At 43.7% G+C, this 20,713-nt stretch overlaps 2 protein-coding genes and 1 pseudogene across 2 annotated transcripts in view; 1 reads left to right on the forward strand and 2 right to left on the reverse strand.

Moving 5' to 3' along the window:
- The window catches only part of LOC148143523 (uncharacterized), a 44,085-nt gene extending 39,958 nt beyond the window's left edge, over positions 1 to 4,127 (reverse strand). Inside the window, exons 1-2 of the mRNA XM_087974263.1 lie at positions 3,765 to 4,127; positions 103 to 255 (exon numbers count right to left, since the gene is read on the reverse strand). Of these exons, the coding sequence (XP_087830389.1) occupies positions 103 to 255; positions 3,765 to 4,094 (483 nt within the window). The 5' untranslated portion in view covers positions 4,095 to 4,127. The remainder of the gene's footprint in view (positions 1 to 102; positions 256 to 3,764) is intronic.
- LOC122543482 (uncharacterized) overlaps positions 1 to 19,451 on the forward strand; it is a 116,540-nt gene extending 97,089 nt beyond the window's left edge. The window contains 1 exon segment of the mRNA XM_043682209.2: positions 17,808 to 19,451. Within this exon segment, the coding sequence (XP_043538144.2) occupies positions 17,808 to 18,808 (1,001 nt within the window). The 3' untranslated portion in view covers positions 18,809 to 19,451.
- The window catches only part of LOC122543483 (uncharacterized), a 48,512-nt pseudogene that overhangs the window by 5,337 nt on the left and 22,462 nt on the right, over positions 1 to 20,713 (reverse strand).

Consider the following 20,713-nt stretch of genomic DNA (forward strand, 5'->3'; position numbering starts at 1 on the left):
TGTTAAATTTTCAATAAAAATATCTATTTAAAAGAAAAGCTCTTTCTTCAGTCAGTTTCATGGAACACTCTCAAGAGTGTTTGTGTCTCTTGCTGAGCTTACCCAATCAGAGATGATTGAAACCATTCCCCTCAAGCAGAACTCCATCCACATTTGGAGGCCAGCTTCAGCTGCAGATGAATGGAGTGACTGTGTCAGATCTTGACTTGACGTTTGATTTGAATTTCCAGATGTACGCTCTCCTCTTCTAATCCCCTGCACCAAGTGATGACAAACTCGTCACCGAGTGAAAACAGTGAAATTAGAAACAAATACAACAATTCCAGTTTCTGTGGAATATTTTTGTCTCTTGTTCCTCCAAAACATCCCAGTCTCCCTACTCCCTGGGTTGAAATCCCAATAAAGTGCTCGATAATTTGACAATTTAGTCCAACTTGAAGTAGCAGCTAATGATGGAGCCTGGGAAATTGACAGCAGCTGCAGATCAAGACTGAGAAGAGAGGAAACAAAAAGATAAACTGCTGGAAAAACTCAGCAGATCTGGCGATATATGTGGAAAGAAAGCAGCGTTAATGTTTCATGTGACCCTTCTTCACAACTGATTCGATGGGAGATAAAATACAGTAACAGGCGGTAAAGAACAGAGAATCTGCTCAGCTCCTGTTTCTCAGTTGTTGAATTTGCTGATCCAGGCCACTCAAACCTGCCAGTTAATAAACTAAGGTATAATTTAGAAACCTCTTCTTCTGTACTGTTCTGCTCCACTGAAGTTTTCACTTTTATGTCTAATGTACATTGCATTATTTCTGAAACTTAAAGAATGTACCAAACCATTTGTTGTACCAAGTATTTGTTCTGTTAAATTTAACGTTGTCTCCCTGCGTCTTTTACTAATTTGTGCGTTCACACTGATCAAGAACACTCCCTAGTTTAAGTTGTTGAAGACTATGATCTTATGCTTCACAGATTCAGGGCCACAACACTTCTCTATCTTGAGAAGTGTTGGGATCAATGGTCCCACCACCAATCACATAGTTCTATTTCCATCCTTCCAGACTGAGAAATATCCACTAACATAACTCTGTTTTCCATGCTTCACTGGACTTCTAATCCTGCTGCTGCATATTCTTTAATATTAGCAGCTTCATCTTATTAACAATGCTTTCGTCTGTTCGTCACTTAACAAATGAGGAACATTTGAGGACTCTGGGTTTATACTTGATGGAGTTTAGAAGGATGAGGGAGAAACTAATTAAAACATACAGAATACCGAATGACCTGCACAGAGTAGATGCTGGAAAGATGATACTATTGATAGGAAAGACGAGGACCTGAGGGCACAGCCTTAGAGTGAAGGGAAGACCTTTTAGAACGGTGATAAGGAGAAATGTCTTCAGCCAGAGAGTAATGTATCCTTGCAACTCATTGCCACAGAGGGATGTGGAGGCCAGGCCATTGAGTATATTTAAGACCAAGATAAATAGGTTCTTGAGTATCAAGGGGATCAAGGGTTACCGGGAGAATGGGGTTAAGAAACATATCTGCCATAATTGAATAGCAGAGACAAAAAAAACTGCACATGCTTGAATACAATGTAGAGGATGGGAGATGGGTGGTGTAGTGGCAATGTCAAAGGATTAGTAATCCAAACCCCAGTCTAATGGTCTTGAGACATGGTTTCAGATCCTACTATGGCCAAATGAATTTGAAATTGATTAAAAAAGTCAGAAATTTAAAAAAAACAAGGTAGACAAGCAGGAGGCTGGAAGAACTCAGCAAGCCAGGGAGCTTCAAGAGGTGGAGAAATCAAACGTTGACTTCTCCACCTCCTGATGCTGCCATGATTGAATGGCGGAACAGACTCGATGGGCTGAGTGGCCTCATTTCCGCTCCTATGCCTTATGGTCACCCTATCAAACCCGTTTTGACAACTAAAAGTCAGAGGGAAAATGAGAAACAAACTTGTAAGGAGATCTCAGCTATCTGTAAGAATAATAGGGTAGTTATGGTAGGGGATTTTAACTTTCCAAACATCGACTGGGACTGCCATAGTGTTAAAGGTTTAGATGGAGAGGAATTTCTTACCTGCGTACAAAACAATTTCCTGATTCATTATGTGGATGTGCCTACTAGAGAAGGTGCAAAACTTGACCTACTCTTGAGGGACGGGATGTACATGTATTTGGAAAGGCAAGGACTGATTAGTAATAGTCAACATGGCATTGTGCGTGGGAAATCATGTCTCACAAACTTGATTGAGTTTTTTGAAGAAGTAACAAAGAAGATTGATGAGGGCAGAGCAGTAGATGTGATCTGTATGGACTTCAGTAAGGCGTTCGACAAGGTTCCCCATGGGAGACTGAATAGCAAGGTTAGATCTCATGGAATAAAGGGAAAACGAGCCATTTGGATACAGAACTGGATCAAAGGTAGAAGACAGAGGGTGGTTGTGGAGGGCTGTTTTTCAGACTGGAGGCCTGTGACCAGTGGAGTGCCACAAGGATCGGTGCTGGGTCCTCTACTTTTTGTCATTTACATAAATGATTTGGATGCCAGCATAAGAAGTACAGTTATTAAGTTTGCAGATGACACCAAAATTGGAGATGTAGTGGACAGCAAAGAGGGTTACCTCGGATTACAACAGGATCTGGACCAGATGGGCCAATGGGCTGAGAAGTGGCAGATGGAGTTTAATTCAGATAAATGCGAGGTGCTGCATTTTGGGAAAGCAAATCTTAGCAGGACTTACACACTTAATGGTAAGGTCCTAGGGAGTGTTGCTGAACAAAGAGACCTTAGAGTGCACGTTCATTGCTCCTTGAAAGTGGAGCCGCAGGTAGATAGGATAGTGAAGGTGGCATTTGGTATACTTTCCTTTATTGAGTATTGAGTACAGGAGTTGGGAGGTCATGTTGCAGCTGTACAGGACATTGCTTAGGCCACTGTTGGAATATTGTGTGCAATTCTGGTCTCCTTCCTATCGGAAAGGTGTTGTGAAACTTGAAAGGGTTCAGAAAAGATTTACAAGGATGTTGCCAGGATTGGAGGATTTGAGCTATAGGCAGCGGCTGAACAGGCTGGGGCTGTTTTCCCTGGAGCATCGGAGGCTGAGGGGTGACCTTATACAGGTTTACAAAATTTGAGGGGCATGGATAGGATAAATAGACAAAGTCTTTTCCCTGGAGTCGGGGAGTCCAGAACTAGAGGGCATAGGTTTAGGGTGAGAGGGGAAAGATATAAAAGAGACCTCAGGGGAACATTTTCACCCAGAGGGTGGTACGTGTATGGAATGAGCTGCCAGAGGATGTGGTGGAGGCTGGTACAATTGTAACATTTAAGAGGCATTTGGATGGGTATATGAATAGGAAGGGTTTGGAGGGATATGGGCTGGGTGCTGGCAGGTGGGACTAGATTGGGTTGAGATATCTCGCAAGGTTGGACCGAAGGGTCTGTTTCCGTGCTGTACATCTCTATGACTCTATAACCCATCTGCACGACGACCAGCGCATGTCTTTTCTCGCTGAACTTGTGGCTGTTGCAGTGGGAGGGGAAAGGGGGCGGGGCGGGGCTGGAGGATCGGGGGGCGGGGCTGGAGGATCGGGGGGCGGGGCTGGAGGACCGAGGGGCGGGGCTGGAGGACCGAAAGGCAGCACCTGGTCCTCCGAACAATGCGAGTGCGGCGCATGCGCCCTCCTTCGCCGAGACACGACCAACAGAATGGCAGTTGTTAACCCAGGCCTGAGGCGGTAAAAAAAGAGACTGACCATATGTCGCCGGAGCCAACAGTCCGGCGGTGGTTTTCGCTGAGCACTCGGCGTCTTCCCGATGCGTTTCCTGAAACGGCCCACCACGAGCGCCTTCCCCGTAACGCCGACAAAAATCTCACCCGAGGGAAACGTCTCGGCGGCTCCGTCTGACCCCACGAACAGCAGTACCGATACTGCGCATGCTCCAGCGCACGTGGCGGCGCGCCCGGACTGAAGGATGAGACAGGAAGCGCAGCGCCTGGGCAACGGACGAGATGGAGGAGGCGGGGCTGGAGGGTCGAGGGGGCGTGTCTGGAGGACCGAGTTGATGGGTACTCCTCCAGCCATTGGAAGTGAACGCGAGGCGGGGGCACGGCTGGAGGGTCGAGGGGGCGTGTCTGGAGGACTGAGTGGGTGGGTACTCCTCCAGCCAATGGACGTGAATGGGAGGCGGGGCTGAATTTCTCGAGCAGTCCGAGTGAATGAGGGGCGTGGCTGCATTACCAAACCCGTCGGAGTGAATGAGGGGCGTGGCCGGGCTGAGACATCCCAGCAGAGAGCTGCGCTAGAGATGAACAGGCTGGTTGTTATAAACTAGGTTGTCTGTTTTAGTTTCTGCTCTGTATTTAGAGTTACTTAAAACAGACTGCATGGTCGATTATGTTTCAATGTGTGACGTTCAGAAATATACTTGTGAAATTTCGGGATGTAGAGGACATTAGTTTGGCCAGTTTTGAGATAACTGCAATCAGTTCTATTCTCCCTGCTCTGAGAAATATGTTGTGAAACTTGGAAGGGTTCAGAAAAGAATTACAAGGATATTATTTAACTATAACCTGGTGTTGTGTGATTTTTAACTTTGTATACCCCAGTCCAACACTGGCATCTCCAAATCAAGGATATTGGAGAGTTTGAGCTATGGGGGGAGGCTGAATAGGCTGGGGCTATTTTCCCTGGAGTGTCAGAGACTGAGAGGTGACCTTTTAGAGGTTTATGAGGGCCACGGAATAGGGTGAATAGCCACGGTCTTTTTCCCAGGTTAAGGGAGTCTCAAACTAGAGGGAATATATGTGATGTGGAGGTGCCAGTGTTGGACTGGGGTGGACAAAGTTAAAAATCTCACAACATCAGGTAATAGTGTTTTTTTTATGACAGAGTTAAAATCAGTCAGCAGAGTTAACTGCTAATGAGGTAATGATTGAAAGAAAGGAACTGCTGGGAACCAGGGGAATGTGTCCTTGTAAATCGTAGAGAAGACAAATTCCAGGTAACTTTCCCTCGCTTCCTGCCAATACCCAGCAGAGTAGACAAAGAAGAGTTAAGAGCCAGCACTGGATGAAAAAGTGACGGATATTGATGTAAGGCAACAGTCAGGAATGAAGATACTGAAGATCAAGCTGAGGGCCCCTGAAGATCCATCCAGCAGATGACCTTGTGTAAGTGATTGTGGACACTCAGGACATAGATGTTTACACTGATTGATAGATCCATAGAAGATATGGTAGAGGACAGAGAATCTGCTCAACTTTTATTTCTCCATTGTTGAAGCTTCAATCCTGCCAATTAATAAACTAAGGTATAATTTAGAATCATCTCCCTCTATACTGGTCTTGACCATTTCATTACAATGAGTTATTTCTAAAACTTATAGAATGTATCACGTAATATTTGTTCTGCTAAATTCAATCAGATATCTCCCTACCTTCTTTACTAATTTGTGTATTAAGAATACTCCCTGTTTTAAATCTCTGGGAATTGATCTTTGCCCATAGATTCAGCCCACATCATTTTTCTATCTTGAGAAAATCAATGGTCTCCTAGCACTGACCATGGGGACAGCACCGTTTCCATCTCAGAAATATCCATTAAGATGACTCTCTGTTTTCTGTCCTTGGCTAAATTTTCAATCCTGATGCTCCATTTTCCTTAATATCAACACCATTTGCTTATGAGCAACCCGCTTGTCTGTTACCCTATCAAACCCATTTTGCCAATTCATCTGCGCCACAGCCCTTCTTTGCTCACTGAGCATTGTGTGAATCACTCATGTAATATCTGTTGTCTGTCCAGCTCAGTTATATATTCTGGGTAACTGTAAAATAAATCAGAAGTGTTGGAAAAGCACAGCAGGTCAGGCAGCATCCGAGGAGCAGGAAAATCGACGTTTCGGGCAAAACCCCTTCATCATTGCTTCATGCTGCCTGACCTGCTGTGCTTTTCCAGCACCACTCTAATCTAGACTCTGATCTGCAGTCCTCACTTTCGCCATGTAAAATAAATCAGCTTGTGTTACACGTTTCTGGACTTGAGTGTTTTTACTATCTTTAAGAAAACTTAGTTCCTTTTGAAGGGCTCCCTCTCTCTCCCACCTCCTCTCTGATTGAGACATATAAGATTATTAAAGGATTGGACACTCTGAAGGTAGGCAGCATGTTTCCGCTGATGGGGGAGTCAAAAACCAGAGGACACAATTTAAAAATAAGAGGTAGGACATTTAGAACAGAGTTGAGGAGAAACGTCTTCACCCAGAGAGTGGTGGGTGTATGGAATGCTCTGCCCCAGAAGGCAGTGGAGGCCAAGTCTCTGGATACTTTCAAAAAAGAGATGGATAGAGCTCATAAAGATAGCGGAATCGAGGGTTATGGGGATAAGGCAGGAACAGGATACTGATTGTAGATGATCAGTCATGATCATAATGAATGGTGGTGCTAGCTTAAAGGGCCGAATGGCCTGCTCCTGCACCTATTGTCTATCCTCACCTCCATCAAGTGTGAAGAACACATGGTGGAACCCTTTGTCCTAATTCTAATGACAATGTGATCTTCTAGTCTCCGTTCTGGACAAACACTTTTCTATATTTTCTTCCCTGATACCTTTTCAGAGCAAAAATATTGATCCCTCAGCTCATTCCCACTCGCAAATCTGACACTTGTTATGAGCCGGACCAACCCCCTCAACATATATTAAGAAGATCGCCTAGACCCTAACTTTTTCTTATTTTAAAGGTAAATACCAAGTGTTGTATTCTGGATACAGTTTTATTGGTCTTGAAGCAAAACACACTTTCTTCATCTACTATAGATAGCGAGTTTTGAAAAGATTTGTAGCTCAGCTTGAGGTTTTGGATGTAGGTTTGCTTGCTGAGTTGGAAAGTTCATTTCCAGACGTTTCATTACCCTACTAGGTAGCATCTTCAGTGGGCCTCTGGGCAAAGCAATGCTGAAAATTCCTGCTTTCTATTTATATATTTGGGTTTCTTTGGGTCAGTAATGTCATTTCCTGTGATGATGATTTTTCCTGTCGTGAAGTCACTTCCTGTTGCTTTTTTTAGATTAGATTAGATTACTTACAGTGTGGAAACAGGCCCTTCGGCCCACCAAGTCCACACCGACCCGCCGAAGCGCAACCCACCCATACCCCTACATTTACCCCTTTTAACCTAACACTACGGGCAATTTAGCATGGCCAATTCACCTGACCCTGCACATCTTTGTGACTGTGGGAGGAAACCGGAGCATCCGGAGGAAACCCACGCAGACACGGGGAGAATGTGCAAACTCCACACAGTCAGTCACCTGAGTCGGGAATTGAACCCGGGTCTCTGGCGCTGTGAGGCAGCAGTGCTAACCACTGTGCCACCGTGCCGCCCAGGGGGTGTAGATTAGATGGGGTCTAACTCGATGTGTTTGTTGATAGTGTTCCGGTTGGAATGCCATGCTTCTATGAACTCTCGTTTGTGTCTTTGTTTGGCTTGTCCAAGGATGGATGTGTTGACCCAGTCGAAGTTGTGTCCTTCCTCATCCATGTGTGAGGATATTAGTGAGAGAGGGTCATGTCTTTTTGAGGCTAGTTGGTGTTCATGTATCCTGGTGGCTAGTTTTCTGGCCTGTTTGTCCAATGTAGTGTTTGTTACAATCCTTGCATGGTATTTTGTAAATGACATTAGTTTTGCTTGTTGTCTGTACGGGGTCTTTCTTTAGTTAAAATAACCAAAAGAATGAAGAAATTGGTATAACTTAATTCTATAGGACAACTTAGCAAAATGACAGATTATTTAACTACAAAACAGCAACTGTTTCAATAGTAACATCACATAAACACCCCCTTGGCAAAGGCAAATTCAGTAAAATAGATCATCACACATGCAATTCTCCTGTCCAGGATGAAAACAAGCAAGAGTTAACCAAGATAGATAGAGACAGAGTAGCAACTTCTACTGTAAAACTACCATTCCTGGTTTTATAGAAGTTTAACTGCACCCATTCAGGCTGCTTCTGTTATTCCAACACTTTTGAAAGCAACCCAAGGCCTCAGAAGACGTTAACTTTATTGGATTCAAATAGACAACTCATCACCTGGCTTAAAACCTCTCTTCAAATAAAAAGGACAAAATACACCTTTCAAAGCTATCGTATCATCACACACTGAATTGTTTCTCACTACTCTGTGTGACACTCCCATGTCATCGCTGCTGTCTGTCCTGAATGAATCCATTTTACTGACAAATGTGCTCCAGCCCCACATAGCTTCCTCTGTTTAAAGCCACAAACAAAAAGATTATGTTGTCTCCTAGAGTTTGACACAAAGCAGGGCTTCAGTGTGAGCTGGAGTACTTGCAGTACAAGTTTATACCCTGAACAATTAGAGACATGTGCAACCACCATCTTAACAGACTCTGCAAAGTCTGGAGTGGAAGTAGGCCATTCAGCCCATCAAACATGCTCCAACAATGGCTGATCTAATAATCCTCAACCTCATTTTCCTATCTTTCTCCATTAACCCTTCATTTCATTACTGATTAAAAATCTGTCTTTCTTGACTATTTAGTGAACCGGCTTCAACACCCCCATGTGGTTTGAGAGTTCAACAGATTCACAACCGGCTGAGAGAAAACAGTCTTTCACATTTCTATTGTGAATAGGCAACACTTTGTTCTGAGATTATGCACCTTGCTGGGGAGAGATTTTAAAGAGAAGTCTTGAGTTCCATACACAGCAGCATAACTCGAGCTTCTTACCAACACAGCATGGGTTATGTCTCTAGGACCCTCTGACTCTCCCAGTCAACTACATTATATTTACACGTTCCACGTGACAACATTTATGTGCTACATTGACATCGGTGTTTGCCACACACCCTCTGACTGACATATCCAATCCTGTGAATACATGATCAATGATGGACATCTTCATGAACAACCCTAGGCCCTCCCATTATCTTGTGATGTTTGCCAGACCCCTGTCACCTGTACTTGCGCTCTTACAATACATGTTATGGACCACATTCCAACACTAATTGTTCTATCCCATCCCAGATATTTGTCAGCTACATCATATATTTGCTTGTTACAAATGACTTCTCAAATTCCGTTCTGCAATTTATCATCAGTGCTAACCTTAATACAGAAGGTTAGAAAGGACGTTAACTTCTACTAATTGTTATAAAGTTGTAATATCAGCTCTAATATAAAGTTACTCATAGTTACACATAATACTACAATTCTGTGACAAAGCTGACAATTTTGGGAGCAACTTCCCCTAACTCGACCTTGAAAGGTCAAACAAAGACAGTCTCTCTTGTCTAGCAGCTGTCATTTACAACTTCTTATATTTGCACACTGTAAGATGGTTTCAACAGAAGTTTTAATACCAGGATGGCTTTTATTGTCAATATTTTAAAGACTTTTCATACTCATTCTCCTTACTAAATAAGAAAGCATCTATTCAAATCCAATTGATAGGAACGAAATTCTATCACTTTTACAGTCATTAAAAAGAAGCTTATTTGGACCCTTTAAGGTTCTACAGGACATGACCTCTCTCTCACCCTTGTCTTATCATTTTTCTCTGTCATCCTTCCTTTGTTCTTTCGGCTGTCAGTCAGGTTGTGAGAGTTTATTTTCTCACGGTCATGATGACTCTGTCTCACAATTGTTCCTGCCCTCCTTGCTATGTTAATTGTCTCTTGGTACTCTTTTTCAGAGGTCCATCTTATTTATGCTTTCTTGTTGTTCTAATCTCCCTGATGATTGAATGAAAGCACGTCTTTACTGCCTGTAGCTATTTATTTAAAGGAAATTCACTTGAATCCCTTAATGTTAGTTCGTCGGTTGCATTTATCATTTCAACATACCCGTCTTGGTGTATTTAATATGTCATGACAATTGCGTAACAAGTCTCGATTATTGTGGTATATAACCTTTCTTCTAATCTGTACTAAATAACAAACTTCAAACTAACTGGTACTAGGTGCTTATTAAGGTTGTCCTAGAGTGTTTATTGATACCAATCTCTGCATCCAAGGCTGACGACCTGGAGAAGTCTGCAATGTTTTTAACTTACATTTAAACCACTGTTATTGCACAAATGTATGTGTCTAGTCTGACATGCAATTATAATGATGTAACAGGCCTCATCGAAGATGGGACAAGCTTTCCCTTTCCATTTCATATTGAAATAGGCAATTTCAAATCGGACAGTTTCCATGCTGTGAAGGCTATGATTTGAGTTGCATTAAATCAGCTACAATTTTGTTTCAACCATCTTGTGTCAGCTAAACTTAAAAAAAACCGACAATACTCTTTGGAGGGTCGATGTGGACTTGTTGCGCCGAAAGGCCTGTTTCCACACTGCAGGGATTCTTAAGAAAAAAGGTCACCTCTCATTGTTCTATAACACACTCAGTACAAGCCTAATCTACTTAACCTCCCCTCATAAGAGTCCTTCCATACCTAGTATCAGCCTAGTGAATGTTCTCTGGTCTGCCTGCAATGCAGTGTATCCTTTCTGAGATAAGGAGCCCAAAACTGTTCACTGTATTCCATCTGTTCACTGACAAGTGCTTTCTATTGTTTAAGCAATTCTCCCTAATTTTATACTCCATTTCCCTTTGAAATAAAGGCCAATATTGTATTTGCCTTCCTAATACTTGGATGCTAGCTTTTTGTGATACCATGGATGAGGCGTCCCAATTTCATTGTTGTTCTACAGCTTTCTGCAGTCTTTCTCCATTTAAATAATATTCAGATCCTTCATTCTTCCTGCCAAAGTGCATAACATCACATTTCGCCACATTATATTCCAACTGCCCAAGGTTTTGTCCAGTCACGTAACCTGTCCATATCCCTCTCTAGACTTCCTGTGTCAACCTTCACCACTTGCCTTCCCACCTATCTCTGTAAACTTGGTTTACAGTTTCCTAATCAATGTATTTAATATGTTATAAACAGTATCCTTCAGTGCTCTAATTTCTTCCCACAGTCCAAAGATGTTGATTGGAGATGTTTCCTCCCACAGTCCAAAGAATTTGAATGCTGAATACAGGGTTAAAGACATGATTCTTGGCAGTGTGGAGGAACAGCGGGATCTTAGGGTCCGTGTACATAGCTCCCTCAAAGTTGCCACCCAAGTTGATTGGGTTGTTAAGAAGGCGTATGGTGTTTTTGCTTTTGTTAATAGGAGGATTGAGTTTAAGAGCTGAGAGGTTTTGCTACAGTTCTTTAAAACCCTGGTTAGACCACACTTGGAATATTGTGTCCAGTTCTGGTCGCATCATTATAGGAAGGAAGTAGTTGCTTTAGAGAGGGTGCAGAGGAGATTTACCAGGATGCTGCCTGGATTGGAGGGCTTGTCTTATGAAGAGAGATTGAGTGAGCTAGGGCTTTCCACACTGGAGAGAAGAAGGAAGAGAGGTGACTTGATGAAGGTGTACAAGGTAATGAGAGGCATAGATAGAGTGGATAGCCAGAGACTGTTTCCCCAGGGCAGAAATGGCTGTCAATGAAGAGTCATAATTTTAAGGTGATTGCAGGAGGTTTTAGGCGAGCTGTCAGAGGTAGGTTCTTTACACAGAGAGTGGTGGGTGCATGGAATGCACTGTCAGTGGTGGTAGTAGAGTCAGAGACATTAGGGACATTTAAGCGACTGCTAGACAAGCACATGGAAGGCATTGGAATAGTTCATATTTAGTAGGAAAATAATCTATTATTCTGTCAAGTTTTCATATAGAATTAAGTTGAAAGGGTTCAGAAAAGATTTACAAGGATTTTGCCAGGGTTGGAGGGTTTGAGCTATAGGGAGAGGCTGAATAGGCTGGGGCTATTTTCTCTGGAGTGTGGGAGGCTGAGGGGTGACCTCATAGAATTTATAAAATCATGAGGGGCATAGACAGGTTCAACAGACAAGGTTTTTTTCCCTGGGGTAGGTAGTCCAGAACTAGAGGGCATAGGTTTAGGGTGAGAGGGGAAAGATATAAAAAGGACCTAAGGGGCAACATTTTCACACACAAGGTGGTACATGTATGGAATGAGCTGCCAGAGGAAGTGGTGGAGGCTGGTACAATTGCAACATTTAAAAGGCATCTGGATGGGTATATGAATAGGAAGGGTTTGGAGGGATATGGGCTGGGTGCTGGCAAATAGGACTAGATTGGGTCAGGATATCTAGTTGGCATGGGAATGCTTTAGTTTTGGAAAGGTGTTGAATAAATACAAACTTAGAAAGGATAGAAAATACAAGGATCGTAAAAGAATGAAGGAAATCAAAGGGAAGGCATGAAAAGAAACATTAACAAGCAAGATAAAGAAAAACCCAAAGATGTTTTACCAGTATATATAGAGCAAAAGAATAGTTAAAGAAAAGATGGGACCTATCAGAGATGAATGGGTGAGCTTGCGTGATGATGCTGGGCATCTAGGAAGAATTATAAATAAACATTTTGTCATTGTATTCATAAAGGAAAGGGATACTCCAAGAGGAGCAGTATGAAATATTGAGGAAAATAATAGTAATGAGAGAGGAAGTGTTAGGGGATTTGGAATCCTTGAAAATGGATAGGTTGCCAGGACCAGATGGATGTTGAAGGAGGTCAGGGAGGAAATAGCACACACTCTGAGGATTATTTTCCAACCTTCACTGGATACAGGTGAGGTGCCAGAGGACTGGAGGAAAGCAAATGTGGTTTCGTTGTTCAAAAAGAGTACAAAGGAAATACCAAATAATTACTTTGGTGATGGGCAAATTGTTAGAATCAATGCTGAGAGGTTAGCTAAATAGTCACTGAGAAAGGCGTGGACTAGTCAGCAGTAGCCAGCATGCCTTTGTTGAGGGAAGGTCATGCCTTTCAAATTTGATTGAATTTTCTGAGGAACTGACAAGGTGGGGTTGATGAAGATTGTGCAATGGATGTTGTCAGAGTGGATCTTAGTTAGGCAAGGTCTCACATGGCAGACAGTGATGTGAAAGCCCATAGGATACCAAATAATGTATTGAATTGGATCCAAAGTTGGTTTAGTAACAGGAAACAAAGACTTGTTGAATTTCAGTTTCTAATCTCCAGCATCTCCAGCGTACCTTGGGTTCTTTTTTGTTATTTAGTGCTAAAGAAATACAAATTATTGTCAATCTAGACAGGTATCAATGTTCTTCCTTGCTGGAGGAATGATCTGTAAGTTTTGACTCAACAGGAGCACCTACACCACAGCGACACAGCAGTGGTTCAACAAACACAAACATAGTCATCTCCACAGGTGCTTGGGGATCGGCAACATATTACTGGTCGTAGAGATATACATCACGGAAACAGACCTTTCGGGCCAAAGTGTCTGCCAACTGGATGTCCTAACCTAATCTAGTCCCATTTGCCAGCACTTGGCCCATATCCCTCTAAACCCTAGTTATTCATATCCCCATCCAGATGCCTTTTAAATGTAATTGTACTAGCCTCCACCACTTCCTCTGGCAGCTCATTCCAGACATGCACCACCCTCTGTGTGAAAAAGTTGCCCCTGAGCTTCCTTTTAAAATTTTCCCCTCTCACCCGAAACCTATGCCCTCTAGTCCTGGACATCCCCATCCCAGGGAAAAGACCTTGTCTATTGACCATATCCATGCCCTTTATTAAAAATAACACAGTGCCAGGTTATAGACCAACAGGTTTAGTTGGAAGCACGAGCTTTCAAAAGCTCGTGCTTCCAACTAAACCTGTTGGTCTATAACCTGGTGTTGCGTGGGGTTTTTTTTGGCATTGTACACCCCAGTTCAACATGGACATCTCCAAATCATGCCCTTTATGATTTTATGAACCTCTGTAAGATCACTCCTCAGCCTCTCCCTGTAGCTCAAATCCTCCAACCCTGACAACATCATGGTAAATCTTTTCTCGTTAGAAATGCTCAAACCCCAAAACTCAATTGCTGAAATCCACCCCCACACAGAAAATGGAAACCATCCCCAGCCCACAGTGTTCCCCATCTACAGAAGAGTAGGGGGGGGGGCAGTGCGCAGGCGCGCACAGAGCATGCGCAGAGTGGGTAATGGCGAGGAACGGAGGTATCTTTTTTCGGATGCGGGAACGGTGAGGCTCAGGCAGGGATCGAGAGAGCCGAGGACGAAGGGGCGGCCAAGCTTTGTGAAGACCTTACGTCAATCGCAAACCCACCGAATGAGAAGCTCCGTCTCGGTCGTATGCGCCAAACGGCGCGTCAAGTCCAGGCTTCATCCTCAGTAATAGGCCCCGGGGAAACCGCCATCTTTATTCGGGGCACTGGGCGATAGGGCGCAAGTTGTGTGGCCATTTTTGTTGGGGGCAATGTTTGGCATCCAGTAATAGGAAATGTCGAGCTTGCTGTAGGAACCATAGAATCCCTCGTGTGGAAACAGGGCGTTCAGCCCAACAAGTCCACACCGACCTCCAAAGTAACATACCCAGACCCATTACTCTACATTTACCCCTGACTAATGCACCTAATCTACACACCCCGAACACTATGGTCAATTTAACATAGCCTATCCACCCTAACCTGCACATCTTTGGAGTGTGGGAGCAAATCAGAGCACTCGGAGGAAACCCATGCAGACACGGGGAGAATGTGCAAACTCCGCACAAATAGTCGCCCGAGGCTGGAATCAAATGAGGGTCCCTGGCGCTGTGAGGCAGCAGTGCTAACCGCAGAGCCACCGTGCCACCCACTATGTAGACAAGTTGTCATAGAGTCATACAACACAGAAACAGACCCTGTGGTCCATCTCGTCAATGCCAACAAAGTTTCCCAAACTAAACACAGTCCCACTTATCTGCATTTGGCCCATGCCCCTCCAAACCTTTCCTATTCATGTACCTGTCCAAATGTCTTTGAAAAGTCATAACTGTACCTGCATCCACCACCACCTCGAGCAGATCATTCCACATACATACCATCTCTGCATGAAAAGGTTGCCTCTCAGGTCCTTTTTAAGTCTTTCCCCTCTTACCTTAAATGTATGCTCCTGCACTTTGGGCTCCCCCACCCTGAGAAAAAGAGCTGAGCTATTCACCCTATCCATGCCCCTTATGATTTTATAAATCTTATTGTTGTGGTTCTGTTCGCCGAACTGGGAATTTGTGTTGCAGACGTTTTGTCCCCTGTCTAGGTGACATCCTCAGTGCTTGGGAGCAACCTGTGAAGCGCTTCTGTGATCTTTCCTCCGGCATTTGTAGTGGTTTGAATCTGCCGCTTCCGATTGTCAGTTCCAGCTGTCCATGGCAGTGGTTGGTATATTGGGTCCAGGTCGATGTGCTTATTAATTGAATCTGTGGATGAGTGCCATGCCTCTAGGAATTTCCCTGGCTGTTCTCTGTTTGGCTTGTCCTATAATAGTAATGTTGTCCCAGTCGAATTCATGTTGCTTGTCATCTAAATGTGTGGCTACTAAAGATAGCTGGTTGTGTTGTTTCATGGCTAGTTGGTGTTCATGGATGCGGATCGTTAGCTGTCTTCCTGTTTGTCCTATGTAGTGTTTTGTGCAGTCCTTGCATGGGATTTTGTACACTACATTGGTTTTGCTCATGCTGGGTATTGGGTCTTCATTCTGGTGAGTTGTTGTCTGAGAGTGGCTGTTGGTTTGTGTGCTGTTATGAGTCCTAGTGGTCACAGTAGTCTGGCTGTCAGTTCGGAAATGCTCTTGATGTATGGTAGTGTGGCTAGTCCTTTGGGTTGCGGCATGTCCTCATTCTGTTGTCTTTCTGTGTGTGTGGCTTTCCTGTATACCTTTGTGGTGAATTCTCCGTTCGGTGTTCTCTGTATCATCACGTCTAGGAATGGGAGTTGGTTGTCCTTTTCTTCCTCTCTAGTGAATCGGATTCCTGTGAGTGTGGTGTTGATGATCCGGTGTGCGTTCTCTATTGCTATGTTTTTAATGATTACAAAGGTACATCCACATATCTGACCCAGAGTTTGGGTTGAATTTGCGGTAAGACTGTTTGTTCTAATCTTTGCATTACCGCTTCTGCTATGAGTCCAGAGATGGGTGAGCCCATGGGTGTGCCGTTGATTTGTTCATATATTTGGTTGTTGAATGTGAAGTGTATTGTGAGGCACAGGTCCAGTAGTTTGAGTATGCCGTGTTTGTTGATAGGAACACGGAGAATTCGCCACAGGAAAGCCACACACAGAGACCAAGTCCTGAACTACAAAAGCAACCACCCCGACACACACAAAAGAAGTTGCATCAAGACACTATTCAAAAGGGCCACAACACACTGCAATACACCAGAACTGCAAAAAGAGGAAGAACACCTATACAATGTATTCACCAAAAACGGATTCCTGCGCAATTTCATCAACAGATGCCTAAGGGAAAGACAACGGAATGAGGACATGCCACAACCCAAAGGACTAGCCACACTACCATACATCAAGAGCATTTCCGAACTGACAGCCAGACTACTGCGACCACTAGGACTCATAACAGCACACAAACCAACAGCCACTCTCAGACAACTCACCAGAACGAAGGACCCAATACCCAGCATGAGCAAAACCAATGTAGTGTACAAAATCCCATGCAAGGACTGCACAAAACACTACATAGGACAAACAGGAAGACAGCTAACGATCCGCATCCATGAACACCAACTAGCCATGAAACAGCACGACCAACTATCCTTAGTAGCCACACATGCAGATGACAAGCAACATGAATTCGACTGGGACAACATTACTATTATAGGACAAGCCCAACCGAGAACAGCCAGGGAATTCCTAGAGGCATGGCACTCATCCACAGATTCAATCAATAAGCACATCGACCTGGACAGCTGGAACTGACAACCGGAAGCGGCAGATTCAAACCACTACAAATGCCGGAGGAAAGATCACAGAAGCGCTTCACAGGAGGCTCCCAAGCACTGAGGATGTCACCTAGACAGGGGACGAAACGTCTGCAACACAAATTCCCAGTTTGGCGAACAGAACCACAACAACGAGCACCCGAGCTACAAATCTTCTCACAGATTTTATAAACCTCAATAAAGTCACCCCTCAGCCTCTGACTGGGGAAGAAAGCCCCAGCCTGTTCACCCTCTCCTTATAACTCAAAACCACCAATCCCGGCAACCTCCTTGTAAATTGTTTCCACACTGTCTGAAGTTTAATCACATCTTTCCTACAGAACAGTATGCAGTATTCTAAAATGGTCTCATCAATGACTTGCACAGCTGCATCATGACATCCCAACTCCTGTACTCAGTGTTGCCACCAATGAAGGTGAGTGTGCCCAACACCTTCTTCACCACACTGTCTCTCTGCAACACCACTTCAAGGAACAATGCGGCTGCACCCCGAGGTCTGTTTGTTCAGAAACACTCAGTCGGTCCCGACCATTAATTGTATAAGTCCTGCCCTGGTTTGCATAACCAAAATGCAACACCTCACATTTTGATAAATTAAACTCCATCTGCCATTGTAACCTGGTATTTCGAGGACGTGAAGGTTTGGGAGATTCTGTCAAAGTTCTGGTTAACTTGGAGGTAATATGAAATACTTCCCAGCCTTTCCCAATTCTCTCTGCCTTCTCCCATTGAGACTAAAGCAGGCTGGGTGACAGGTTTACCTTCTGTGGTGCACATCACTTGGGCCTTGTTCCAACTTAACTATTTTGGTCGCTTTTGTGGATGTTCTCTCACACCCTATTTTCTGTTTTAAATCAATTTGCAGGGTATGATAAGAGGCAGATTTGTATTCGGGAAACTGAAAACTCAACAGTTTGTTGTAACCTGAAAATCGTCAGATTTGGAAAATGGAAGGAAAAAACACCATTCACAGTGGTGAGAAATCATACACGTGTTCTGTGTGTGGACGAGGCTTTAACCAGTCATCTGGCCTGTCAGGACATAAATGGAGTCACCGTGGGGAGAAACCATGGAAGTGTGCGGACTGTGGGAAGGGATTCATTTCCCCATCAAGGCTGGAAGCTCATCGACGCATCCACACTGGGGAGAGACCATTCACTTGTACTGAGTGTGGGAAGGGATTCACTCAGTTGTCCCACCTGCTGTCACACCAGCGAATTCACACTGGGGAGAGGCCATTCAGCTGCTCCGAGTGTGGGAAGGGATTCACTCAGTCAACCCACCTGCTGACACACCAGCGAGTCCACACCGGGGAGAGGCTGTTCACCTGCTCCAAGTGTGGAAAGGGGTTCACAGCCTCGTCTATCCTGCTGAGACACCAGCGGGTTCACTCTGACGAGCGACCTTATAAGTGTCCGGACTGCGGGAAGTGCTACAAAAGCTCTGAGGAATTGATGTCCCATCAACGTGTTCACACTGATGAGAGACCGTTCAGATGCTCTCACTGTGGGACAGGATTCAGGTTATCATCACATCTCACTGTCCATCAGCGAGTTCACACTGGGGAGAGGCTGTTCACCTGCTCTGAGTGTGGGAGGGGATTCAGTGAATCATCTACCCTTCTGAGACACCAGCTTGTCCACACCAATGAGAGATTGTTTAAATGCCCAGACTGCGGCAAGTGCTACAAAAGCTCTGGAGACCTGATGTCCCATCAACGCATTCACACTGACGAGAGGCCGTTCAGATGCTCTCACTGTGGAACTGGGTTCAAGCACACATCTCACCTCACTGTCCACCAGCGAATTCACACCGGGGAGAGACCATTTACTTGTTCACAGTGTGGGAAGGGATTCACTCAGTCAGCTCATCTGTTAAGACACCAGCAAGTTCACAAGCAGTTACAGTGATTGGATTTGGTTTTTAATTCCGACACTAGAAGCGTTGATAACTGATAAAGAGAGAGTATTGGATAGTCTGTCTGTCCTTAAAGTTAGCAAGCCACTGGCTTATTATGATGGAACCAAAGATACTGAAGGAAGTGAATTCCAGACGCCATGTCCTCATTTAAACAGATGATGTAAAAATAAGCCCACCAACTGCAGGTCAGTTGGTGAAACTTCAGTGCTTCGGAAATTGCGAGAAACGATTTAGGTCAAAATTAACAGTCATGTGGACAATCACGGAGGGGAGTTACCATAGCTCTTACAAGGGAAAGCCCCATTTTAACAAACATATTGGAGTTTTTTCACAGAAGTTATGGAGCAAGCTGATCACGGCAATGCAGCTAATGCACGTGGACTTCCAGAAGGCATATGAGACAGGGAAACACACCAGATGTTGTGAGCAAAGTTGGAGCTAATGGCATAAAAGGGATAGTAGCAACATAGATACAGGAAACTCAGAGTTGTAGGTAGCGCCTTTTTTCTGGAATATGGACAGGTTTGTAGTGGAGGTCCCACGCATTTAGAGCATTTACTTTTCCTAACATATGTTGTCACTTTAAAAGCAATTTCCGTACATGTTTATCTCCAAGTATGTATCTATTTAGTGAATATTTAATACATATTAAACAGACGAAAAAAGAAGCTGTGATAATCATGTGTCTGGACTTAGTAAACATTTGGAAATATCTTCAAAGGTTGAAGGACAATCAGCATCACATGAACCTCCTCATCAGATCCAAATATTAAAATATTCTGTTATAAACTGCCACAGAGTCAGATTGTCTCTGATGTAAACCTCAACACAGAAGAATTACAAGTTATTCCTTTCTTGGAAGGGAATACATGAATCTCTCTGCTTAGTTTCTGAGATGGCCCATAACCAATTGTCTGTCTGCAATGATGTGGAGGTGCCAGTGTTGGACTGGGGTGGACAAAGTTAGAAGTCACACAACACCAGGTTATAGTCCAACAGGTTTATTTGAAATCACAAGCTTTCGGAGCACTGGTCCTTTGTCAGGTGAAGTCATGATACTGACATGAAGTGATTTCAAATAAACCTGTTGGACTACAACCTGATGTTGTGTGACTTCTGACTTAGTCTATCTGCAAAGCATAATTGAATCTTGCGTTTAACAGTTTTCAACCACACCACCTCCCACATGCAGAAGCCGGGTCACACGACACTCAGTGCTGCATTTGACTAATGTTTAACAATCAGTCAAGGGGTCAGTTTTGCTTCATAACAATTTCAAAACCCATAACTGCTAAGTGGTTTGGTGTGAGTGGCCTGTACAAAGCAGCAAAGTACAGCAATTTAGTGTCCTCTGCAAGGAATCAATGTCCTTTCCTTAAAACAATGAAGTAGAAATTAGATTCCTGCAACACTCTTGAGATGACTTTTAAAGAAACATCAAAAGAAGAATGTGTCCACAACTCCTGAATTGTCAAGCCAATAAACCAAGCCCACAAAGGAATTCCAGACTACTAACTTCAGCTGTTTTTTTTTTGTTGGACATTGTTAATTTGGTAACACTTGGTTGTTTTTATACTACTGTGATTGCTCGATTAACATTCTCTTTATCCTTTTCAATTTGTATCTCCCCGTGCAATTTTGTGAGCTTGCTCGTGTCACAAAGGAACTCTCCCACCAAGTCTGAAAATATGTCAAATACACTCTATTTCTGATGTAATGTTTACAATGTAATGTTTGCGGCTCTTACAAAGTCACAGAGTGTAAACAAAGGCCGTGGAGAAACACAGACATTCTTTCACTCTTTTATTAAACGACCTGCATTGACAGCTGGTGAAGACACGAAGAGAGATTAGTTTTAAAACTTGTAATTCGCTATAACATCAGTAAAATCAGTCGACAAAAGTCGTCATTGGTCTCAATCCGAAATAGAAATCATTTTG

Source organism: Chiloscyllium plagiosum, unplaced genomic scaffold (assembly GCF_037043375.1).
Source record: "Chiloscyllium plagiosum isolate Xiang-an unplaced genomic scaffold, Cpla_swu_hap1 HiC_scaffold_27, whole genome shotgun sequence".
NCBI classification, from domain to species: Eukaryota; Metazoa; Chordata; class Chondrichthyes; order Orectolobiformes; family Hemiscylliidae; genus Chiloscyllium; species Chiloscyllium plagiosum.